This window comes from Colletes gigas, unplaced genomic scaffold, assembly GCF_013123115.1.
Source record: "Colletes gigas isolate AHSC1104 unplaced genomic scaffold, ASM1312311v1 Colletes_gigas_Sc00009, whole genome shotgun sequence".
NCBI lineage: Eukaryota > Metazoa > Arthropoda > Insecta > Hymenoptera > Colletidae > Colletes > Colletes gigas.
In genome coordinates this window covers 3,148,784-3,174,854 of record NW_025106638.1, presented here as the reverse complement: position 1 = coordinate 3,174,854, position 26,071 = coordinate 3,148,784, and the positions used below count along the sequence as shown (strand labels likewise).

At 44.5% G+C, this 26,071-nt stretch overlaps 1 protein-coding gene across 1 annotated transcript; it reads right to left on the bottom strand.

Annotated features, from left to right (window-relative positions):
* Nucleotides 1-2: 2 nt before the first annotated feature.
* Nucleotides 3-26,046, bottom strand: LOC122397425 (serine-rich adhesin for platelets). Its single transcript, XM_043396578.1, has 19 exons — nt 26,017-26,046; nt 24,230-24,290; nt 17,239-17,421; nt 16,458-16,717; nt 15,987-16,241; nt 14,695-14,880; nt 14,314-14,579; nt 12,855-13,324; nt 12,312-12,434; nt 11,329-11,793; nt 10,382-10,667; nt 10,110-10,301; nt 9,954-10,040; nt 9,562-9,630; nt 6,139-9,486; nt 4,170-6,042; nt 2,444-2,612; nt 1,708-1,830; nt 3-983 (listed from the first exon to the last, which is right to left on the bottom strand). Exons 1-19 carry the CDS (start codon nt 26,044-26,046, stop codon nt 529-531), a joined length of 8,901 nt encoding a protein of 2,966 aa, XP_043252513.1. The 3' UTR covers nt 3-528.
* Nucleotides 26,047-26,071: the final 25 nt, after the last annotated feature.

Genomic DNA, 26,071 nt, shown 5'->3' with positions numbered 1-26,071 from the left:
GTTAAACGATGCTTTTATTCCGAATAAAAAAAATCTTTCGTCGTTACATATACATTCGCGATGTAAATCGCTCAATCGAACGGCACGTCGATCGATCTTAGAGGCTCGAAAAAAGTACATGGACCTTATAGAAAAATAGAGGTTCGATTAAAGCGCCCTTCTCGGCGTTACGGTGCACTAAAACGCATAAGTTAAATGTCGTCGGTACGCCACGAGATAGCGTAAGCTAACCCTACTTATATACAATAACGCTATAATATTTACACGAAGAAACGTTTTAACGATAATATCACCATTTCTCGTTTCTATCGATTATGGCTACTTGCGGTGATAAACATTTAAATCTTGATGGTTCCCGTACGTTGCCGCGAATAATCGTCGATCTTACGAGCTACGGAAATCGTTTTCTTTATTTATATTTGTTCCTTTCCGTTAGACGTTTGACACTTTCACGCGACTCTCGAAACGTAATCGCAGTTCGATCCCGGTGTGTATTTCAGAGAACAGTGAACATTTTTAATATTTTTATTACTCTTTGCAGCCAAGACCAGCGGACCAGTTGCAAATACCTCCGACTGGATCGTACGACAATTTATCAGGACAGGTGTATTCCGCCCCGACCACTTGACCGTTCACCATTTTTGCGCAGGTAATGAACTTTTTGCACGAGTACGGGTGTGGGAAATTGCCCTGATCGAGGCACCGAATGGTACCTTTGCTCGTAAGGAAGAGTTTCCCGTTGTAGGTGGACTTCCCGACCACAGGCTCCTCCTCGTCCTCGTAATAATCGTAGTCGATAACCTGCGGTCGTCTGGGTCTCGTCGTCACGTTCTGTTGCGGTTTATCCTTCGTCTTCGGCCTCTGTCGATCTCTGGGAACCGGCGCGAAACGGACGGTAGTCGTCCTACTCTGTGTCGCGTCTGTTCTAGGTGCTAGCGTAGTGCTTATCCTGCGCCTTAGGGCGTTCCTTAACGACGGTCGACCTGATCGTGTAACCCGATTAATTATTCTGTCTCTCGTAGCGAAATGATTAGAAGTAGCCGCGTTAACACCGACAGTGGAGTAACACAGAGAATGCATTTAGGCACATACGTGATAGTATCCAGCGTGAAGTACGAAAGGTGCCTGCTAACGCAAGGATGCAGACAAAAGAGAAAGTGAGAGTAAATCGATGTGCGTAGAAGTTATGGTTTTGCATTAGTAGTTGCGTCGCGCGTTTATAGAGACGGCTGAAAGGGCACGATGGTGAAGTAGTAAAGCGAAGAACAAATGGTTGAAATTATAGAAGAAAAATGTAGGGTAAAGACACAGATAATTAGCGTAAACGGGTGAACAACTAATGGTGAAATCGACGAGGAACAGCCGTCGAAACGATTAGTTAGCTTCCAACAGAGCCCCCAACAGCGATGTACCTCTTTGAAGGAAGAGAAATGCGATTAGTTTTTAATGACAACCTCAGTTTTGTCAAAGGTTTCGTGATGCTCGCGCGTACAGGAAAAGACATCGGCGAATAAGAAAGATATTTTCTATCGTCTCGATTGGCTTTACCGGGAAAGTGTATGGCATGATATATAAGTTCGTAGATTGCAACGCGATGAGAGGTTATGTCCCAGGTGATCCATGAGCAATCGTGAGCTATGTGACGTGATCATTTAGTTAAGTAGATTAAGAAGTCTGATGGTGTAGTATTTATCAAGTTGAGTGTACCGGTGGTCGCTGACTGTGGTGGAGTCGGTGGCTCCGCCAAGGTTACCGCGATCTCTTGCGCCCGACTACTTTGATCGATATCCTTTTCGGATTTCGGCAACTCCGGTGTGTTGTTCGTGGCATCTGAAACGATATTACATGCATTCATATAACATTATCTATATCGTAAGTACTAAATTATTGCTGTCATTAATTTTGTATGAAATGATTAGTTGATTAGGAGAGGGGAAAACGAACACATGAATTTATTTTTGGTTAAAAGGACAGTAATCGTATCGTTTATTCTATCAATATTTAGTTAGTTGGCACATATTTTAGAATTGGCAGCAATATATTCCAAAATATTCTTAAATTATTGAATTTAAACAGAATTTTTTTATTCGCCAACGAAGCATAGTTTTACTATTTTACGGAGCCAAGTTTATTTGTTTGTGATCGGTAAAATTTGTCATTGCTTTTCGGTTTTATCTGTAAGATCCAATAAGTCTAATATAATAATACTAATATTTTTAATTTTTTGCAGCGTGTCTCGAGACTAGTGTTAGACGAGCTTTTATCGCAGGCGTAAAAGTGCTCCAATCGGATTGGACCAATTCTCTGAGTTGGCGAGCTGCGCATGCGCAAGTAACTCGTCGCGTCCAATACCATCATTGCTCGAGACACATGCCTCTGCAGTAGTTAACGCGAACCGGGTCGAATGATATCGTGCGTTTTTCGTTCTCGTGCTTTTACTTACCGAGTTTTTCGCTTCCATCGGTCGGGCGATTCTTTCGATTGTTCGCGAGTGTGTTCGAAGGCTTGTTTTGCGACGATGTCGAAGAGGGTGTAGTCGGTTTCCGCAACCTGGTCGACAGTGGGCTTCCTGGTGTTCGAGTAGTCATTACCGTAGACTTAGAGGAATTCACCTGTTCGCGGAGCACACGCAGATTGTATTTCGTGTCAACACGCCGGGGCAGTAAGTACAATTTGCTTATTTAACAATGACAGTGTCAGTTGGCGGTCAATTGGTATAAGCGAACAATATAAGCTGACAGTATGGTTTTAAACAAGTAATGAAATAGACAGAAAGCGTTCATTTGGTTAACTAAATATTACATGATTTCGGAGTTATTTGACAAATAAAATTGATCTAACAGAAGTCGCGTTTAACATTATAACTTCGAATATATTTAAATTCGAAATTGAACCGTTAATTTAGTTCGTCATAGATGGCGCTTTCTAACGAACGATCAGAGTAACGTATCATGTATACCTTATCGAGTGTGACAAAACTAACGGCGTTTCTTTTTCTTTTAACTTACGGATAAACTTATACCGATTGAGCTGTCAGCCGTGTTACTTAAAATATTCGTTCGAGATAATAAAGCACTAAAACGATGTACAAGAGTAGAGGAGAGAAGTCAAATTCGACGACAAGCGAATTACATAAATAGTTGTACTTCATTCTCGTGTTAAATCGCCGAATCTTGCGACTAAGCATTAACCCTTTGCCCTCGAAACTTCCAAGAAATATAATTTCCATAATAGATCTATGTCAAATTATTGGTAATTTTATGAAAAGGAAAAATAAGCTAGTTGAATTATATCCCTCGGAAGCATAAAGCAATATTTCCACTTGTTCTTCGTATAAAAAAAGAGATTAAAGTAATTCATTCTTACGATGAGATATTAAGAAAAATGAGTCTAGATAGTGGTCACAAATTTCGATGATTATGACAAATGTTGCATTAAGTACTTGGAAAATTTTATGTATGTATTTTAGTAAAAGTTAATCGTGCATTACTGTACTACAATACACCCCCGGTCCTGCAACGCGCGTCGAACACGTGAGAATACGGCTTAACGCGAACAGTCGGCCGAGCACAAAGGGTTAAGATATATTGTAAGATGAACCAGATGATAAGCGTAGCGCAGACGCGCGAGAACGTGCGACACGCGTCTCTTGGAAGAGGAAAAGTTGTGTTAATTGATCTGAGTACAGAAACATCAGGCGGCAGATGAAGATAGGCAGGCATGGCGGCGAGACAGGTGTCCGTCGAGTTTCCTCCGTACAACGATCCACTTTCGATACTGTTCTTCCTTCCAGTTATACAATTCTCTTTTCGTTAATCGTTGTCGAAGAAAGGATCGAATCAGCTTCTTGTTTCGTTAGGCACGGAAAGAAAGGCGATCGGGGCTCGCGCTTTTGTTACGTATGCGTAGATAGAGAAACTCGTCGAAGCTCGGCTTCGTCGTTTTTTTTTTTTCTCCGATTCAAACGGTAAATTAGCCAGCGACAGAGAGGTCAGTTTTGTTTTGACGGTGCTTCGACGGCTCCCGTTTTGTTTAGTTTAGGCGTAAGAAGAAGGAGAGCGATAGCGCTTATGTTAGCGTATGTTCTAAGGAATTGTTATGCTTTTGTTTGTTTTGATTTTTTCTATGCCGTCGAGTTTCGAATGTAGGAAGTTTAAGTCTAAACTGACCTCAGGAAGTTGCTCTCCGTGGACTTTTGTCTCAATCGCGTTTGGCACGAGCTTCTTTCCGTTGTCTGTCTCTCCTTCATTCGAAGTTTCTTGATCGTTCGAATTCTTCGCAGAGTTATTCGCTTTCGTCTCGACGGTCTTGGCCACTTTTCGGTTTTTCTGATCGCGAAGATCGTTCAGAGCAGTACTGGGTCTGCGTTGGCGTCTCCTGTAAGCGGGCACGGGACGTCCAGACTGTTGCTGCCCTCTGGTCTCGTTCGACGAATTTCCTTGATTATCGACCGATTGTCTGTCGCGATTACGATTCGCTCTGCGACCAAATTCGGAAACCGAGTCGAATTTGATCTTTTGCCGACGACGGTTCGTCCGAGAAATCACCGTAGTCTCTGTAACAGCGACTGTAGATGGCGTTGTGATCGAGTCTTGGCTATCCATCGTAAAGTTTCCGCCATCTTGAACACTCTGCGTTGTTACGTCGGTGATCTCGTTCGTCGTGGAAGTCTCTTCCGAACTTGCGCCGGAATCCTTCTGCGTATTTAATTCCGTTTCTGTCGTTGATTCTAACGTGTGATCTATCGCGATTCGAGTCATCGAAGGTGTGTACAAGGTTTCAGAAGTGGAATCAGACAGTGAATCGCTAGATTGAGAAACTTTATTCTGTTCAGAAATATCCGATCTTGTAACGTCCGTTGATTGAGAAGAATCGGTAGTCATCATTGGGGAATTATCTAACAAGAGTTCTCTAGTTACGGGTTCATTGGAATGCAAGAAAGTGGACAAATCGGTTTCAGCCGGTATCGAGCTGGTTAACGAACTAAAAGGCACTATCGTAGTCTTGCTGTTCGGCGATGCTTCTGTTTTCGCCAAATTTGTTTCCGTCTCCGTTTCTTCCCGGTTGATCGAAGGAGTCGTGCTTCCGACTCTGTCTCCGATTACGCGCATCGTTTGGCCTTCGATAGCTGCTGTGGAACTCTTCTCATCGTTGATCGTACTGTTTATGCTGGCAGAAACAGTAGACTGTTTTTCGGTGTTACTTGGTGAAGTCGATACCATGATAACAATGGCGTCTGTTACTTCTCCCATAGATAAAGTAGGTACCGCTGTCGGTAAGGTAGACGGCTCGGTCGTTGAGTTCCCTGTTTTTCGTGTATCGACCGGGTCAGTTTCGCTTCTGGTCACGTAAAAGCCACGCGGAATTTGACTTTGAAACAGAGTGGCCAGCGGAGGACCGCGCATAGTGGTCGGTCTGGGCGTAGTGGTGGACGAATCTTGGCGATCTATCCTCTTCTTGTTCTTGGTCGGACCATCGTCTTCGTTGTCGGCGATATTGTCCTCGACGTAATACGCGCTCGCTCTGCCGTCCAACAAATCCAATTCGTTTCCTCCAGAGGCCAAAGGCGCCTCTACCGCGTCGCTTCCTTTCCTACTTTGATCGATCTCTTCCAGAGTCCAGGGTTCTCTGACGCTCGCTGGCCGGTTCTCGAAGTCTCCGGAGACTTTGGCCAGGCTCGGTACCGATTCACCCGGAGCCGCGTCTTCCTCGAGAACGAGATTCGCGCGTTTGTCGAGCAAGCTCAAGTACACGGGCGACGGGCTGACGGCGCGATCGTTCGTCCGATAACCAATGAGTTCCTTGAGGGTCGGTAGTCTAATAGCTTCCGAGTTGGCGACCTGAAAATCAGAAGAAGGCGGCACGCTTAGTGACGGTCCTCCGTTCAACGAGATCCTCGTTCCCGTTATCTCTATCGAAGTACCGATCCTCGGTTGCTCGCTTGCTCGTTTCCCGTTCGATCGATTCCCGACGGTCTCGAGTCCGCGACGAATCGGAGAAGGGAAGAAGAAGCAGAAGAATTGTGTCTCTCTTCTACCTGTTCTTCTCGTGTAATAGTTCGGATGATGCATGATAAGGAAGATGGTCTATGTACATTATCGATGACGGCGTGAACGATATAACTCGCGAATGATTCACTGGCCGGAGTCTCTGGCGCCGATCAAGTTGCTGAACACAGACTCGATCTCGATCGTGGACGATTCGTGGGACTCGGTGGTGAGCCAACCGGTCGCCCGGTGTAGGAACTCGCTTTCTATGGGCAACGTGGACCTCTCGACGTTGCTCTGACGGATCTCGTTCGCCGTCTCGTCCTCGTTCGTCTCGCCGGAGGTGTCCTTGGACTTCTCCAAGGTGTCGGGGACCGAGGGGGCGGTGGTCTGCAACGGGATCCTCGTGGTCGACGTCAACGAAGAGTACTTGGTCTTTATCAGAATTTTCTGCCGTTCCGTGGTCGCGGACTCCTCGACGGAGGTCACCAATCTCGTGACCAACGGTTTCGGGGGCGGCGTGGTCACGTAATCCGTGTCCACCAGGTTCTGGACCTCCTGTCGTTCATCCCCCAAGCTCCTCAGGGTGGTCGTGTCCTCATCCGAGGGTCCGCGCGGTGTGGTCCGCAACGATTGCTGTCTTCTGTGAGCGTCTGCCACGTAGTCGAACTTCTTCGCCGGGATCAGAGTCTCCGTGACGGAGAGCTCCGTGGTGCTGGACACTGGACGTCTCGCGTAGAACCGCGACCTAACGTGGGTCGACGAGTCGAAGCTGGGCGATTGCGTGGCGTCCGGTACCTCCTCGTCCCGATACTGGTAACGCGTCCTCGGCTGACGGAAGTTTTGTTGCTGCCTGGGCGTCGAGTCGCTCGCCTCCTCGGATTCCTTCAGCGACGAGTCCAGATCGTAACCGCCCTCCGTGCTCACCGTTTTCCTCAAAGAGTTCGGCACCCTGTACCTAGGGCGATACTCCGGCTTCCGGTTGCTGGCCAGCGTTGATCTGTACGTTTCCTCGCTCCCGGTGGAAATGGCCTCGTCCTCGGTGGCATTGAACGTCGATGGCGGGGTAACGTACCGACTCCAGAACTCCTCCGGTTCCCTCTTCGCCGACAGATCGACAGCGAACACGTCCTCGTCGTTCCCACGATGGATCCTCAGAGTCGCGTCGTTCGAGTCGAGGTGCTCCTCCAGTCTCAACTCTTTCTCATCCCCGAGCGTTGTCTCGTCCACGACGTTCTCCGTCGACTGTGTCATCCTGGCGGTCGTCGAGGTCACTGGCCTACGACGGACGAACAGGCTCTTTCTGCGTTTCGACGCGCCATCCGTGTTGCTCCTCTCGGTTGTCGACGATGGACGCGCGAAGTTCCTCGAGATGGCGTTGTTAACGTTCTCCACGGGTCGTCTGCGTACAAACTTCTTCCTCACGTATCTGGAGTCCAAATAGTACGTTCTGTTGTACGGCTCGAGCCTGCGAGTGGTTTGCGTGGCTATCGAAGGCGTACTCGAAGCGTCTGGTTGGCTGCTCGGCTCCGACGTCTCGTCGAATTCCGTCGAGAAACTCGACGCGGTCGATTCCGTTGCGGCGGTCTCGGTGACCGGTTCTTCGATCTCGAGCTCCGTCGCGGCGGTGGTGAAGTTATCGATCATCGTCGAGGCCGTCGTGACCTCGTCGTCGATCGGCGTCACGGTCGTCGTTTCGAAAGTGGACGCGAAGTCGCTGACCAGTGTGTAATCTATCGTTCTCGAAGTCTCCGCCGTGGACGTGTCGAAAGCTTCCGTCGATACGTCCATCTTCGTGACCGATTCCTCCTCGATGTCTTCGTTAGGTACCGTGTACCCGAATCTCAGCACCACTTGGTCCTGCTCGGTGGAAGAAACCTCCGTTGCCGTAGTGGTGTTTTGAACTGGACGTAGACGCCTGACCACCTTCCTTCTTCGATGAAGCGACCTGTTCTCCTCCTCTTCCTGCGACGCGACGGTGCTGGACGCAACTGGTCGTTTCCTCAGCAGAACCTTCCGTCTCCTAGGAACCGTGGCGTTTCGACTGCCCTGAGTGGTTTGATCGGTTACGTTCGTGGGGAACACGATTCTGATAACGTCTGGATCGAAGTCTTCGACCACGACGTTCTTGTTGGTCGTGGTGAACACTCCAGCATGCTCCTCGTCAGCGCGTGGTCGATCGTCCGGGGTCACGGTGACCACCTCGTTCTCCATGATGGACTCCGTGGTTCGAATCGGCTCCACGGTGTTCGTCTCGACGCTCGATTCCGTGGTCGTCGAATCTGGAGCGCTGTCCAGCTCGTCGACAGAATTCGCGTAAGGTTCCTCGGTGATAGGATCGTTCGGAGGACTCTCCGCTTCCGTTGGTTGCGCGGAAACCGTCGTCGAGACAACGGTGGAAGAATACGGCGCGGTGGACGAGACCGCGTCCTCCGTTTCTTTGCTCTGCTCCTCCGCGTTGTTCCGTTTCCTCGTGTACTTGGTCCTAGCGTATACGTCCCGGTTCACAGTGGTCGGTTTTTTGAACACCTTTATGTTGGTGATTTTCTCTTTCTCGGCCTCGTCCTCGTCCACGGTCGCGCTCCTCGATCTCGACGGCAGGCTTCTCCTCGGGTAGCTCTGAGTGATCCTGACGATGGGACTGTCCTCGAGCTCGTTCGCCTTCGGATGTTCGCCTGTGGCTCTGGCGCTCGGTCGTCGGAACCTCCGTCTGGGAGACTCCGACGCGCTCTCCGTGGTTCTGGCAGCCTCCGTGACTCTGGTCCGTTCTCTGACCACGGAGTTGACCGTTTCCTCGGTTTTCGTTTTGTAGGTGGAAGGCGTGTACCTGCTGGATCCCCGTTGTCTCGTTCGTCCGGGCGCTTGTGAGGATTCCTCGGCGGCGTCGCTCGGCCGTTCTCGGTCGTGCTCGGCGATCGGCTCTTGTCGCGGCCTTAACCGACCACGTCCTACCAAAAAGGACGAGCGCGTGTGGTTTCGCGACGATATACTCACCTTGGGCCTCGTCTGATCGTTGGACGCTGGCAGCGGAGTGGTCGCGGTGTCCGCCGGTCGGTTACGTCGACTGAAGCCGAACGGACGCGGATGCGACACCGTCGCGGCGCCGATTTTCGCGTTCGGCGTCAACAACGTCGACAGGCTCGCCGGCGCCGTGGTCAACAGGATTTCCGTCGCCGAATCCTCGACCAGTTTCACGGTCTCTGTTGTCGTGCTCGAGACCGGTTCTTCCATTTCCGGTTCGCGGACGATGTCGTTCGACGTCGTGGAAACGGTGCTCGAGGCAAAGGTGGTCGTCGTCGACGGCGTCATCGTCGTCGTCGTCGTCGTTGTTGTCGTCGTCGACGTTGTCGTTGTCGTTGCTGCTTCCGTCTTTGCGTCGATTTTTGGCGCTTCGCTCGAAACTGATTCCGTGATCGGTTCTTGACTGGCGGAGATCGTCTCAGAGACGACCTCTGGAGACTTCGGAGTCGTGCTTCTGAATCTCTGAATGTTGATGTACCTGTGGAATTGTTTAGTTGGTCAGTTGATCAGGACGAAAATACGTACAGGATCTAGTAAAATCAGAGGTAAGGACCTAGATTTGGTAGTTGGCGAGCTCTCCTCGCTGGACTTTGATTCCTCCGAGGAGTTGCTCTCGGTACTCCTGAAAACCAGACAATATCTCCGTGAGTGTTAATTTGATAATACTTCTCATGTTCGTACTTTATATACGGTGGCGAACATGTACTAAACAGCGGGTCATAGTTCATAGTCTTCGATCGCCTTCTTTTTTTCAAAATTTATTATAGCTACCCCCCGACTCTGACTGTCCCCGTGCCCTCTTTCGAATAAATATTCTTGAGAGTCTGATCAATAAATAAGAAATTAGGTAAACCGAATTACAAAAATTTTGTCTACAGAGACGATGAAAATATAATTATTCGCGTGTTCTCTAAGTATATGCCCGCCATTGCTCCGAACGCTTACTTTGACGAGATGTTAGGACGTCGAGAACGAACAGACGCCGATTGTTCCTTCGTGTCTTCGTCCTTCTCGTCCACGTCGTTCTCGTTTCTAAACGGTACTCTGTTACAGTTACTTGAGAACATTCCTTATCTGCTAAATTTCCAACGTTTTACTCACCTCGACGTCGTACTCGATGGCCGAGCACGTCTGATGTTAATGTAATTAGGAGTAGCTCTTTGCGTGGAACTGGTTAGGAAGGGATTGCTGATGGACTGTTCTTCGGAGGAAGCCACATCCGCTGTATCGTCGTCGAGGTCTTCCTCTTGGTTGAGCTCCTCGTCTTCGACCGGTGGTTCTTTCGTGGAGGATCTGTTCGAAACGGAAACATTAGTACTTTCTTTTTTCTAGGAAATTTTTCACGTAAGAATCGAAGCCCTGATTCGACGTACTTGGGTCTCTCGATGGTAACGTATTGAGGCTTGTACGTTCGTCTCAGAGTCTTCACTTCCGGAACTTCGTCCAGACCTTCGAACTGCGCTCCGCCTGGTCCGTTCGCGCGATTTTTATTCGTAGATGTGCGTTGTCTGCTGACGCTTTTTCCAGCCTGACGGTTCAGCACGCGTTCGTACAGGGTACGACTTATCGTGGCTGGAGTAACTGGCTCGTTACCCGAGCTGGTCTCGTCGGGACTCTTGTTTTGGATAAACAGTTGCTTCTCCAATTCCTCTATACCACCTGTGAAACGAATAATTGGATAAATAAATAAAAAAACAATTGTTTAGTTACACTACCGATGCATTACCGTTGTAATAGCTTAACACTAGATTGCCCAAGGAAGTCATTTTGACTGCTTTTTAATTTCAATTAGAAAAACAATTATGTATATAATGACACAATTTCTTAGAATTTTGTGACTTTTTGTACAACATATAAATGCGTTTATTAATAATTGTAGTTACCTCCCCCCTCCTTCATTTCCGTTGAACTTGTGTTATATTTATATTGCCCAAAAGCAGTCATTTTGACTGCTTGGGAAATTTTAATTAATCAAATGACTCTTATTATTGAATTGAGTAAATTTCTTATATGACCAGTTCGGTTCTGTATTAAAATAACAGTTTTCATTTTTTTTTCGATTATCGACACATGATAACATACAAGTACATGATAAATTGTCGATTTGGGCGTATACTTGATAAGTTGCAGTTTCTCAATAAGCTAAATTCATAATATTAAAACCTAATATTAAAAATTAATTTTAAACAAATTTCTTTACACATTAGTTATTCTTTCACAATGCAGTCATTCTGACTGCTTTTGGGCAATATAGGTATATACTAAGTTTCAGTCTTTCTAGCGTTAAAAAAGAAATAAGAGAAATATCCGAATTAATCACCAGCTTTCTTAATAAGCATTATTAACTCCTTGATGACCTTAGGGTCCTCCTCCTCGTCCTCGCTACCGATCACTTTTTCCGGGTCGTGTTTCTCAGACTTGGAAGTCGTAGATGGCGCCTCTGTTGTCGTCGTGGTCGTCGTGGTGGTGGGCCTGTTTCTAGTGATCGTTTTGTACAGAAGTGGTTTCAAAGTAGAGGACACTTTGGGTTCTTCCTTTACTTCTTCTTCTTCTTCTTCATCTTCTTCTTCGATTTCGTCATCGTCCTCGTACTCCTCTTCGTATTCCTCTTCGCTGTCCGGTTTCTCGGTGGTCGGTTTACGCGTGCTGCTGTACAGATACGTTGTACGACTGGTGGCAGCCGTTATAGGCGCCCTGGTCGTCGAAACGGTGGTCGTTTTCGACTTCGGACAGACCACGTTGCGCGGATAGTCGCACGAATCGGCTGCCTTGTTGAACACCAATCCTGCCCGAACATATCGTAAAGCACTCTTAGAAACGATCACTTTCATTTGTATATTTAGATAATTATTCTTATGTGTATCAGTGTTATGTACAATCATAATTTCATATTTACGGTTATGTGTATTCTGAAGATGCTACAAACGGATGAGTCAATAATAAAAGTAGCTTGTTTAAGCGTTTATTAGAATGCTTTTAAGGAATATTGTCTGACGCCATTTTAATATGAGTAATCTCTGTTCAAAGGAGAAGAAGAAGAAAAAGAACCCTTTGTTCTATAGTCCCAGCAGGTTCTTAGTTTTGAAATAATTAAAATAACTATCGGGACAGTTAATATGATCTAGATTTAGTAATATCTTAAAATAGAGTCCTATAGTTAAAGAAATGGGAATAGTGCCTTAATAGTTCCCTTTCAAAAGGCAAAATTTTCTAACACTTGTCTTCTACACACCGAGTGTTGATGTAATCTGCAAAAAGTAAGTTAATAAAATCTTGGTTTAATGATGGTTACAGTTTCCTTACCCGAGGGACAAGTGAACTGATGCGCCACGACGCCAAGACCACCTGGACCAGCATCCAAACACCAAAAGTACTTCTTGCAGTCTCGAGGATGCGAGAAGAATCCTTCATCTTCGCACTTGAAGTCTGTTTAAACATGGACGATTAGAGGGAAATGTAACGACGTTGGTAAGATTGATATATCGAATCGGTTCATAAGTCTTTGCGTATTTTCGCTCCAGTAAATTTTGGCTGAGTCTTACGCACGTGTACTTTTGAATTAATAGAAACTGATGGATAGTTTGAGACAGCTTTCTATATTAACACTGTAAACCAAAGTGAGCCACACGAGGGTACTATTAATATCATTATAAGTAGTTATAAATATAGAAATAGTGACCGTACAGTAATCAAACGAGATTTTAAACCTGAACAAACATAAGAAATTGAATAGATGAACCGACCAGGTAACCGAAGCAATCAAATCACGTATAATACGTCTAATCAAAGTATCGAATACGTGTAGACTTATGAATTTAATAAACCTAATCTCCCAGCCAAATTTACCAGTTCCAGGATCAGGTGTAGTCGGTGGTTCCGGAGTGGTCAGCTTGTTGCTCAGAGATTCTTGACCAGAGTCGTTGTTGCCGCCCCCTTTGTGGCGATTCTGCTTTCTACGATTCCGACCAGAACTGGGTCTCTTCGGTCTACTCTTGCTCTTTTCCCTCGATCTGTTACTCTTGTCCGCGGTTCTCACCGCGTTGCCACCGTCCTCCTCCTCCTCCTCGTCCGAGGACGGATCGTACGACCTCCTGTCGACCTCCTTCTCCTCCTCCTCCTCGACGCTGGCTTTGGGCCGCGCAAACGTCCGGAATTTGGGCCTCGGTGAAGAGGTGACCCGTTTCCTCGTCGCGGATGCCGCGGTAGTGGTGCTCCTTCTATTCGTACCTTGTTTCCTTCCCACGGTGTTGCTCTGGACCCCTGACACGCGAGTCTTCTTGCGATTGTCCAAGGTCTTTGACTTTTGAACCGTATTCCTGTCGGTGGGAAGATAAAGAGACTTAATTGAAGTCGTTTCTATGGTATACTTTCTATGGTTCTAGTTTACAGTTTACTAAACAGGATGTTCTGGGAAGAATTTTAATGGGAGAGTCTGGAAGCCAAAATAAGGCGAAAATTAAGCCTTTGCACTCGGCTGTCTCCTCTGAAGTCATCCAGCAAAGAATTTGAATGTACACTCCAAGGAAACACAACGATATTATTTTTTTAAAGTGATTATATAAAAAGAAATGTGTTTACTTGGATATTTACTATATATTTCGTAAGAAAGTGTGCGTTGAGTTAGTAGTAGGTGGTCGAAGAAAAATCACCGAGTGCAAAGGGTTAAGGGGGTAGGTACGGGTAATGCAGCGCGCTGTAAACCGACAAAATTTGGCCCGAAATATGGGTTTCCGAAATAAGAGATTTTGCCCTTATTTGAGCAGCTTTTGGGTCGGATGAGGTCTCATTCGATAGAGGAAGGTCCAATGCAGCGCGCGCTGGTCAGTATCGAACGAGATTGTGTTCACATTTATTAATATCAACGTCGAAAGTCGAGAAAAAAATTGACAAAATACAGCCATAGAATCGAGGTCTTTGGAGGTTATTAAAAGAGTTGTGCGATTCCAATACTGACCAGCGCGCGCTGCATTGGACCTTCCTCTTTCGAATGAGACTTGCAGCTGTATGCAGGTTGCCTATCTACAGGCGGAACTTTAAACATCAATAACTTTTTAACGAAGCCTCGATCAACAAATCGACATTCTTCATTTTCGTCTTATTTTGGCCTCCAGAACCTTCCATTAAAATTACCTCCCAGAGTTGCCCGAACACCCTGTATTTCCAAATGAGTGCGTTAGAACTTTCAATCGTCGTGACCGCCATATTTATTATCCGCTTGAACACAGTTGCTCAACGCGTTAAAATTAGTAAAATTTATTATAAAAATTCTTGTTCGTTTCGATCAACGATTTATGGCCGAACTTACGTGCTGTCGGACAAAAGAGTCTCTTTGGCCGCTTCGATCAATGGATACGGACGATCGTGGCACTTGCCGCGGAAATCGTCGTTGTCGATCGTCCAGAACATGATACCGCCCAAGTTCTTCTCGTTCACGTATTTGGCTTTCAGTTTCACTATGTCCTCGTCGTCGTAGCCCACCCACTGGTCGCCTTTGAACGCGTAAGGGCCCATCGCCTTCGGGTTCGGCTGGATCACTTCCCAGTCCTCCGTGGCTGCGAGGCTCTCGCAAATCTGAGTAGTTAAATTATCATTATTATCACGAACGTGTAGCATGATATGTTACAATGTCAGATAGGCCATTACAAAAGAAGAAAAAATGAAATGAAAATTTAAATGAAAACCCGACCTCGTAATAAGCAAGATAACCCTTTTCTCGTGTCGCGTCGCCCTCGATTCCCGGCCCATCCGCCGGGGATCCCAATTCGGTCGCGTCCTGATTGAAAAGCGTGTAAGACCGTCCGTAGGTTGGAATGCCTAGAATGATCTTCTCCGGGGAGGCACCCTTTTTCAACAGATACTCGATCGTGTAGTCCTGCAAAGTTCTCGAGTTTAGCGCTCCGTGAACTCCGATGCAGGCGTTGTTCGATAACTTGAAAATACTTCTAAGAGAACGATCTGAACGTGGTGGAGACGAGCGATAGTGATATACAGGGTGTAAACGATAACTTTGGCAAAAATCATAGGGTAAGTAGAGGCCCCATAGACAAGTATTTTAAACATGGGAACCCGTGTCCGGAAATGCACCAGTAAAAAATTACGGCGATCTTTAACTTCGGTCTTTAGCGCCTGATGGATAGAAAACCCATCGTACTGGAAACTGTTTCTTTTGAGGTGGGTCAGTCGTGTAGGTGACAAAGATGACAAACATTGAAAATTTTACGATGAACAACGTAAACATTTGTGGCGACGCCTCCCATGCTCGCCACTAGAGGGGTCGCGCTCTCACAAGCGCTCGACCGACCCCTATGTTGCTATATATACATTCCTCGAACGACTTCCCAATATCCCAGTCGTCTAAGGCAGGGCCTGCTAGAAAGCCTTACTGATGAGTCCACTGGCAGGCCCGGACGAAACGCGCCCCCTCCTTTCCTTTTCTGTCCTCCTACGAATTCTCACGAGATCCTCTACCCGCAGTGAAGCAGCGCCACACATTTAATGAAATCATGGTCAAGAAACAATAAACTAAAAAAAGTCAACAATTGCCAGATCGCCGTAATTTTTTACTGGTGCATTTCCGGACACGGGTTCCCATGCTTAAAATACTTGCCTATGGGGCCTCTACTTACCCTATGATTTTTGCCAAAGTTATCGTTGTAATTTTATATTGTTTAACACGTTGCCTGCCAGACCAAACCCCTCAAATTAAAAGGAAAATTAAATTTTGTTTTCAGACAATTGGAAACCAGCATACCAAGAATTTGTCATGGAATTTATTTTCACAGACTCGTTAAAATTCAAGGGCCCTACCTAGCTTTATTTTCTTTTACATCTAATCTTGAGAATCAATTTTTTTAACTCCTTGGTGAAAAATAGTGTCACCCATGTGTGGATGACGTGACAGTCAATGTGTTAAATGACTACCGAGCCAAACTCTATCATTTTAATCTCTCAGAACGTTTCGACGCGTTGTCTTCTTACGATCGTCAACTCGGTGTCGTAGTTATACTCGTTGTCCTCTTCCAAGGGATATAGAGGGGAGTGGTGATTCACAGCCGGTTCGTAGGACGAGTGATAATCGTACGAGAGGAGGTTGATGAAGTCCAGATACTCGTTTAATCTAGGTACGTCGTAGCCTTTGTCGACGTACTCGATACCGGCTGGCATCGCCAGGGACAGCAGCAGTCTCGGTCTTCCGGTTTTCGAGGACTCTCTATCGAACTCCTCTCTGAGTTCCTACAAGGACGGTCGTTACAATAATTAATAAAACAAGTATTTTACAGACCCTATAATCTCGATAAAGTAGAAAAATAGGGGGAAAAAGCTAATCGTAGTAGAACATGCTCCATTTTATAATCTGCAACTTTGGTTCGAAACATTATTTCATACAACGAACGGTTTTCAAGTAATTTATACTAAACTGTACAAGATGATAAGGGGGAGCGAGTTTACCTGCACCAGATTGGCATAATTGTCTTTGTCTCGAGGCTTTCCACCGTCCCTGAAGGCCGGGTACTCCCAGTCGAGATCGAGGCCGTCAAAATGATTCTTTCGAAGGAACTTGATCGAATTCTTAACGAATTCCCGCCTCCTCTCTTGGTCGGCCACCATCGGTGAAAACCTGCTGGAGCCTTCGTTCCAACCGCCGATGGCCAACATGGTCTTCAGGTTTTTGTTGTACGTTTTTAGGCCGGTAAATTTGGCATAACCACCTGTCGAGATCACGCGTGATTAATCGTCGCGTTTCTCTCGCGTTCGAAATAATCTGATTTACCCCGAGCGGACGACTTTGATTCTGGATCACGGACGAAGTATACGAGTAGACCTTACATCCAATTTTAATAAATTTGTTTGACGCACTATGGAAAAGTTGTTCAGTACTTTTTTGTAGGTATCCACGAGCTCTACTTCCAGACTAAATTTCAATTAGATAAGTTCATTATTCTAGGAGTTATGGTCGTTTGAAAATTGCGTTTTTTAATCCCTTTCATAGTGAACTCACATGTATTTACACACACACACTGTGGCTGTCTGCCCATCAATACTAATTCAGTGAATAGTTTCTTAATTGACCGCCATCCATGAGAAGAGGGCGCTAAAATCACCTTCGAATTTTCAGGTCGGTATGGCAGTCAGTTTGGACCATGAAAGTCCATGAGGTGAATGGTCTATTCGTATACCTCGTCTGTGTCCATATACCTATGATTCTATTAATTTTTTCTCCAGTCTGTACCTTTTTCGATGTCTTGATACTTGTCGAATGGTTTCAAAGCATTGTCCTTGGTAAACCCGCCGAAAGCGTAGATCAAATGAGTGCACAAGTACGGATTAATGTTTTGCGGGGAGAATTTTGCCGTCCCCGGTCGATAGATCGACCAGTTCGTATAGTAACACACGATCTTTCGCTCGGCATTTCCTGGAAAATCGAAAGGTGATCGTTTTACTTTCAGGTCACTCGATAACGGTCTCGTATAACACGTGTAAAGTTTCCACTGGGGTCCCTACGATTGAGAAACACCGTCGGCATGGTTGGATCGACTAACGATTCCAGTAGTCGAGGCGCCAATCGGCCAACACCTTTGCAATGGCCTCCAACGTCACACGGTCGTTACGAATGATTTCTGAACGGGAACTGTAGTCGTAATCCCTAACGAAAAGGTTAAGGACCCGTAACATGACACCTGGGGGCACCTGTCTCTTCTGTATTAACGACAACTAAGCCTCTTTCAGGCTTATGTGTCCCTTTCATTGGTACATTGACTATACATTTCTTTTTTTTTTTTAGTAATTGCACTTGTAAATGTATGTACATACCTTGAATATAAATAACTGTCTCTTCTGTCTATTAACCAGTTAGCTGTGGCGCCCTCTTCTGAGAGAGCGCACCTATTACGTGTCGCGAAAATCGAGCGCATACTCGTCAATCACAGAGTAAGTGTCGCTGTTAAAATATTGGATCAGAAAGATGGGTTTATTTTATAAAATTGACAATTTTATTACTAACATTTACTTATTTGGTCAGGTTATCTAACCCAGATCTAACCCAGACATAAACATGTATTACGTACATATTAAACGAAAAAAAGAAAATTAATCGGCCATCAAAAACATCTAAAAAACGTTATCATCGCACATAAATAAATTCGTTATGCGAACTGATAAGCTGCTTCAGCTGGTGCATACGGGGACGCGTGAGTTCATTTCAAATTATTCATATTTTTTTATTTGTTTGTTTTATTCCGGCCTGGCCTCAAAATATTCTCCAATTTCAAGATGTTTAGAATAATTTACACAACTAGTGTTTAACAATTTTTAAATAAAATTCGGAGTGCAAAGGGTTAAGAAGGCTGGTGGCCGCATCCTGGTGATCAGGGACCTGCGGTTGAGTGGGAATGCGGTGGGAGGTGTGCCTCCCACCGGGAGGGGCCTAAAAAGGCACCGTGTGGCGGGGGACTCTGTAATGTCTCATTAGAGTTCCCGGTCCCTCGCCAGACGCCTGAGGATGGTCACCATGGGGTTTTAGCCGGTAAGAGTCCGGTCATGGTGTCCATGAGGATTTCCCAACGTACAAAAAAAAAAGATCAGTCCGGTCATTTATCCGACTTTTACTATATCTTATCACACGTACGGGATCGTAAATTCTAATCTTTCTCGAATCGGTGCGACGTACGGCCGTTAGAGAAACCGTGTCGCAGAGAAATTGAGACGCGTTTGGACTTTCGTTTGTTCGACGTGAAACTGATACTCCATGAATTTCCACGCCAGCAATGTTCTCGTTAATGCCTAGCAACCAGGTGCTTGAATCTATATGATCAATCGTTATCTTGACACATATCTGACAACTAGTGGCATCTTTTGCTTGAGTAATACGCGGAATACGAATAACATGTGAAATATATTCGTGTTATTTTACGACAAAGAACATGTATTGATACCAACTTAGAGTCGAAATCTTTCTTACCGTCAGAGTTTACAGACGTTTGGGACGAGGCGTGTTTACTCCGCGCGATTCGCGATCGTATAAACGTTTGAACAATTAACGAGCATCGAGGCCAGCCGCGCGGCGTGTGTCGGTTTCTCTTTCATTTTCGCACGTTCATCAAGTTGTCAAACCGACTCGCTGGCCACCTTGCCCGGATCTCTACCGACGCGTACTTTCGATCAGGGAGTTACCCTAGGTGCTTTCACCGATCGAGCGAATCGAGGCCGTCCGGAGTCGATGCAAAAATCAAGTCTGGAATTAACAAGATCGCTCATGACCCTGACCACCCGCGTGGCATCGAGGACTCGCCATCTCGGTTGCAGATTGTGACACGGTTTCATGGAATGCATAGAGATGGCGACGGTAACGATATGCAACTAACGCCTGAATTTATCTGACTCGTCCTATTAGCTGAAACAGTTTTTATCGAAAGTCGAACGAAACTGATAAAAGTTTGTAATCAGTTCTGATATAATAGTAATTGTTTTCCTGCTAACGTTTCTGCTTTAAACAAACGAAACTTTTTACAGTTAGCAGAGCACAAATTTAATAGTTTTTCGATTCACTGTGTTTTTCCAGAGTCCCGGTTGTGTTTACGTCTCGTGTCGCCAACCCTTTCGACTTCTCTTCGTAACACCTGCCCAATTGTCCCCCACTAATTACCAATCTCCCTTCCCTTTTTCCCACGGCACACCTAGCGGTATTCGTTTTCCCGTTTCCCCTTTCTGACCCAAGTCACGTTTGGCATTCCTACGAGGCATATTTAATCAATCATATTAATTTCACTTGATCTCGAGCGTGCTTTCTCACATTCCTATTTAGTGCATACCGATAATTCGTGCAAATCTAGCCGTAACTGTTCGGAATATAATATACAGGATGTTCGACCATCCCTGGGAAAAATTTTAATGTGAGATTCTAGAGGCTAAAATAAGACGAAAATCAAGGATACCAATTTGTTGTTTGAGGCTTCGTTAAAAAGTTATTACAATCTTGAAATTGTTTTCTTCCGTCGAAAAATTTCACACCTTCTCGAATTTTTTTCTCGAAAATGCGTAAGATTTCGGGGGTATGTCTATTCACCAAAAATGATTGTAATTGAACCCCGCAACCGAAAATAATTTTTCCAGACAGATTTGAATTTTTTTTCTTCCGTCGAAAAATTTCACACCTTCTCGAATTTTTTTCTTGAAAGTGGATAGAATTTCGGGGGTACATCTATTCACCAAAAATGATTGTAATTGAACCCCGCAATCGAAAATAATTTTTCCAAAACGATTTGAAATTGTTTTCTTCCGTCGAAAAATTTCACACCTTTTCGAATTTTTTTCTCGAAAATGCGTAAGATTTCGGGGGTATATCTATTCACCAAAAATGATTGTAATTGAACCCCGCAACCGAAAATAATTTTTGCAAAACGTTTTGAAATTTTTTTCTTCCGTCGAAAAATTTCACACCTCGAATTTTTTTCTCGAAAGTGCGTACGATTTCGGGGGTAATTGTAATGACCAAAAATGATTGTAATTGACCCTCGCAACCGAAAATAATTTTTCCAAAACGATTTTGAATTTTTGAATTTAATTGTTAATAACTTTTTAACGAAGCCTCCATCAATAGATTGGTATTCTTGATTTTCGTCTTATTTTGTCCTCTAGAATCGCCCATTAAAAGTTTTCTCGATTATGAAACATTCATAAATGCAATAAAAATGGGCAATTAGTGGTTCTAGATGAAGTAGCTTCGATGACCGTGACCTTGACATATCTAATCTTTTTACCGCTGCTATATGGTTTTTAGTATGAAATCAAGGTTTCCTTGAAAAATGACGGACCTTCTAAAGCCTGATAAAAATGAGGCCCAAAATTATTCGTCGCCCCAACAAAATTTAGCTACTCCACTGGCGTGTGCTCGAAAAGGTTGAAAACCACTGTATCATAGAAACTGCAGTCTAGGCATAGATCGGTCATAGAGAACCCGATCGAGATTCTCTTTCACCGCGCTCGCGCACGTTTGAAATAGTTTCGCGCATGTATCGCGACGGTAATGGAGTTAAGCACGGTGCATAATACTCGAGATAATATCGGTAAGAGGCGCGCTTGTTACCCGCAAACCTAGAATTCTTACAGCGTCCAACTCGCAGTGCGGTTTAGCCTCGCGAACAATACGTCGACACGATTTTCTTTCATCCTCGCACGTTCCCGCGGTTATTAACGCTTTTAACGTTGATACAGTGGATTTCCTACCTTGTTGGATAAAACAAACTCAATTCTATTCATTTAAAGTCCAAACATCTTGCAAGCCATTATCGACCACTAATAATCCACCAAGTATAATTTTTTAAATTCCGAAAATTAAAAAAAGAAAATTTAATTTTATTTGTTAACTGTATATCATTTATATGGCTTGTATTTTATATTATAGGGTACTCAAACCGGTACATGAAACATATCGTTAAAATAAACTGCCACGAACAGAAATTCTTCTCTTTCGAACGAGACGACCGTTTAGTTCGTAAAACCGTCGATACTCGAGCGTATCGTCCCGTCGAGATCGGCTCCCCCGTCGATCTCTTACGACTCGAAGTATTTATCGACGGCTCGTTGCCGCCTGGCAGGACACCAGGAATTTTACGATCGGCTTGGAAACGAATTCCATCTTTTCCCTTAGCGTTCCCTACCGCCCATAGATCACGATCTCACCTTTTACCGCGGTACGATCGTTGCGTCAATTACGGCCGTTTCGTTTCTGTGAAAAATCCCGGAAACGGTTACCGTATCGATTACGAGATGCAGCGATAGAAACTTGGCGGGAACGATCGCCTTAAACATTGCGCGCCATTTTACGCTGACAATGTTACTTTCGACCGTCCCTCCCTTCCCCTCCCCTCCCCCCGCCCGTGCGATCGACTGCACCGCGAGCGAGCCCGTTTTTGCCGCGACCGTTTTCTCCGAGAAGGTGCATACGTTTCACTGGCCGAGGTACACACGCCATGTCCAGTGAAACTGCATCCGTGCGTGTGCAGGTCCTCACGTGCACTGGCTCGAAGAAATTGCTGGAGGGATACCAGAGATACTCGGTCACGGCGTAAATGGGCCATACAGCGACTTTGGTCTTAACGATATACAGGGAGATTTATTTAACACGTCACTCTCTGAACACTATTAGGTCGTACCATAAGTTCTAATAACTGCCGTCCGATATTCTGAAATTGACGAGGATAAAGTTTGTAATTTAATAGAAAGCAAAGAAAATTTATCAATCGGGGGGACTTTTGAAATTTCAAACATAGTAATATCAACAATTCATAGGAATGAAATAGATACACTAGCTTACGGAACGAAATTTCCTTGATCGTGCTAGAGCCTGATTGCATGAATATTTTTGTTAGCACATAATAAAACCGAACCTTGCAGGAAGGTTTATTAGCGGGTAAACAATTTGAAAATGTCAATGTTTTAATGAAAAGCATCGAACTACATTTTTAAAAAGATCGAACAAGTTTTCTAGGTTAGTTTTCTATGATACAATGGCTTTGTCAAAACGAAGGAGAGGGAGTAGGCGAACGAGAAGAGGTTTACTATTTTTCATAAAATTCCATTATATGTTTAAAATATTACTTCAAATTAATTGGATGTCAGTATCAAATAAAAAAAAAAAAGTAATACTTTATAATTCATGTAATATGCTAAAATTTGTTCCCAAATGGGCCCCGGCGGTGTTTGGTTCGAGGCTGGTTATGCAGTTGGAAGAGAAAACATTATCTTCCAAGCACCAGTCATCTTCCGTTTTAAGACTACCAATTCACAAATGCTATAAGCGTCTCGCTGTTCACGGCATAACAGAAACAATGTTTTGCTCGTTGCGGCCATTGTGAGAATTACTTCTGCCTCGATCGCTTCTTCGTTCCTTCCTGACCCAGAAAACAACCATAAATGTAATGCACGATTAACCTCGCTCTTGAATTTCACGAGTCACATCATAAATTTCTAACAGAGATAATGAGTTTGGAACGGTACAGAAATAAATCACGAACACAAAGCATCTGGTTGCACTGTTCAGAGACACAATGAAGCAGCCTTTCACAAAAAAAACTAAACAAGACCTAAAAAATTGTCCTGCTACTTTCTATAACCATACAAAAAAAAAATATTCAAGAAAAAGAATTGTACAACACTTTCTTTCAACGCTTATCCACATCATTTTCTAAATTATAATTCGATGCAAACGCCTCATGATTATTTCATCAGTATTTGTAACACGGTATAATTAAGATATTAAGTCAGTTTGTGTTTATCGTTGCACTATTAGTTCGAGCGAAGATCGTTCTAATTCGATCGGTAATAAAGTTTAGATGGAAGGTTGAATGTAATTACTCCACATTCGGCATGAAAACATTGAGATTGCGCAGTATGCTTCAATCGTTAAATGCGAGGGAAAAGAACGGAGACAGGTTATGTGCGCGAAACATGCGAAAGAAAGTCTGGAACTGCACGCGGAGAATATTCTTCTAAATAATCAAATTTGGGGTTGCTCGATTTTAATGTTTCGGTAATATTTAACCATGCAAAAATCGTGGTTTTCTATTTTTCTTCCAATCTGTTACGACTGACATAGTCTAGGGCGATGCATGTATGACTGCTGCCACCTACCGCAAGGAATAGATCAACCGATCTGCCCCCTAACTACGTGTACGGGGTTAGTTCGTTCGTGTAGTCAGCCACGCTCGGACGTACAAAGGGCAAACAGTCCTCCCACGCTGTATCTAACGTGTTTATATATTAAAGTATTTTATAAACTTTATGTGTGTCGTCCTTCCTGCGTTTACCCGCACGTCGCACCATCAACACAATTCCCCCCTCCCCCCTAAAAAAAGTATTATATTACACTCGTGGGGAATCTCAGATCCGATCGAAGAAATCGATATACCTTTCCGTTCGATTCAATGTCGTCCTATTCGATCGTCGAAATGCCAAGCAATTTAGATGTTAATTTATTTGAGGATTATTTCATCAAGGTAAATTGAAAGTCTTGCGATAGACTAATGGTCGGGTTCGGTCGTCGGTCCGCGATGATGAACGATCGTTAATGACGACCGCGGGAAATTGTAAAACGCAATCAAAGACGTAATTGGTCGTCGACGGTGGTATGAGTCACCAAGGACCGTTTCGAGTTTCTAATACCGATTCGATACGACGAAATTTCACTCCATCCAGGTAGGAACGCGTTGACGAAATATACTCACCGTGTTGGATCGTCGCTAGTAGGATAACCAGGCAGAGGAACAGCGACACCGTCTGCGTCCCCTGCAACGGAAGAGAGACTTCAACAATTTTGAGAATACAGGTGACAAAATTAATTTAAAAATATTTTCCATAAAAAACTATAAAGGATTTATTTAAGAACTTTTCGTAGATCTTCGATAGTTTTCGAGGTAGCATGGAGGGATGAAATGTTAATGAAATCGTGCCTGGAGAGGTTAAGTGTGATTCGCGTATGAATGAATTCGTGGTTAGTCGACGTGAATCGAGCGCGAATTACGTGACTCGCGGTGAAACCAAACGATCGTTTTTGCGTGCGTCGAGCAAACATACGTAGGATTCTTTGGTGTTGTTCAAACATCAGCGTGTGTACGCGGAAACGAATTGTTTATCGATATTTCCGGGTTTTAACTGTGTCTATATGCAATTACACCACTATCGTAGGCTGACGAAGACGGGCGTTAACCCTACCGATGTTTATACGTTCGAATGCTATACGCAGCTTGTTCCAAACACGGTTAACTTTCCACGAATCACCCTCTCAAAACCCTTCCACTCATTGTCTCGAACTCGATAAAATCGGACGAAAGCAGACGAGAGAATTGATAAAAGCAAGCACACGCAGTATGTATACAAAAAGATGTCGTAAGAAGATGAATCATGCAATAAGAAAAATGTTTATTTTCCGTATTTATAATGTGGGTAACTCATTTCTGTTCCAGAGCCAGTTTGTACATTGCTACCATGTCGTAAACCACGTTTCTATAGTTGTTTTGACAATAATATTTATAGACAATTTTTCAATCGGACAGAATTATGTTGGTTTAACACGTTCACTGCCAGATCAAAACCGTATAATATTCTGCAAATGTAAAATGTTGATTTCAGACCATTGGAAGCTACATAACCTAACATTTGTTTCAGTAGTTATTTTTGTAAAATATTTATTCAAACTTATTTCCCTCAACGTCTCAGCTTGAGAATTAATTTTTCTAGTATCATAATGGTAAATCCTGTCACTCATATATGGGTAACGTGGCAGTCAAAGTGTTAAACAGAAGTCAATTCATGTACTTAAGTAACATTCTATATTATTCACGTAATAGTATTTTACTTCGTGCTAAGACGAATTCAACGATCTGGTATACTATAACCTTTAGATGACCTTGAAGCAAAGAGTGCGTAATTGAATAATAGAATAACTCAATAAAAATTATAAAGTTCGATTTAAGAAATGGATGCAGTTGCATTTTTTAGATGCATCGATGCGTAAATATGGATCGAACTTTGTACATCGTTCGATGCCCTTCGATATTTGTATCTCTAATCGTTTCAGAGATATAGTTTTTTCCTCGATCGAGCGAGACAGCCCTCTATACACCTGCCAGCAGTCGGAGGCGATGATTTTATTGTATACGACGGGAATTCGACGACAAATAGACCACAGGGCCGTGACACCCAAGGAACCACTCCTCGTTACGTAATGCGTGTAAAGAGAAAGCAAGAAGAAAGAACAAACACCGCTCCGCGGCGACTTTCTCGCGCGTTTCGGCCGGCGAGCGCGTTACGTTAACGTTACGTCGTAACACCATTCCTCGCGATAGAACAATTAACGGCTCGACGGAGGAGGATCGCGATCTAAGATCGCGCATTCCATTCCTACGGACGCCCGGAACTCGCAATTTTTCGCTTTTTCCTTTCGCCCAAGTGTGCGCGATTTTACGCCGCCCGTTCGACGACGAACAGAAGACACGATTCGTACGGTACTGACTGTAAGGAAAGATTCCTTTTTACACACCATACTATGGTAACCATAGAGCTCTGCC

Bases quoted from the DNA above. Each gene is read 5' to 3' on its own strand.
- LOC122397425 (XM_043396578.1), bottom strand. From the start codon at position 26,046: ATGGTGTGTAAAAAGGAATCTTTCCTTACA. The intron at 6,043-6,138 runs GTGAATCATTCG...TTACACGAGAAG, and splicing joins GGCGCCAGAGACTCCGGCCA to AACAGGTAGAAGAGAGACAC. The intron at 2,613-4,169 runs GTCAGTTTAGAC...CTCCGCGAACAG, and splicing joins ACGGAGAGCAACTTCCTGAG to GTGAATTCCTCTAAGTCTAC.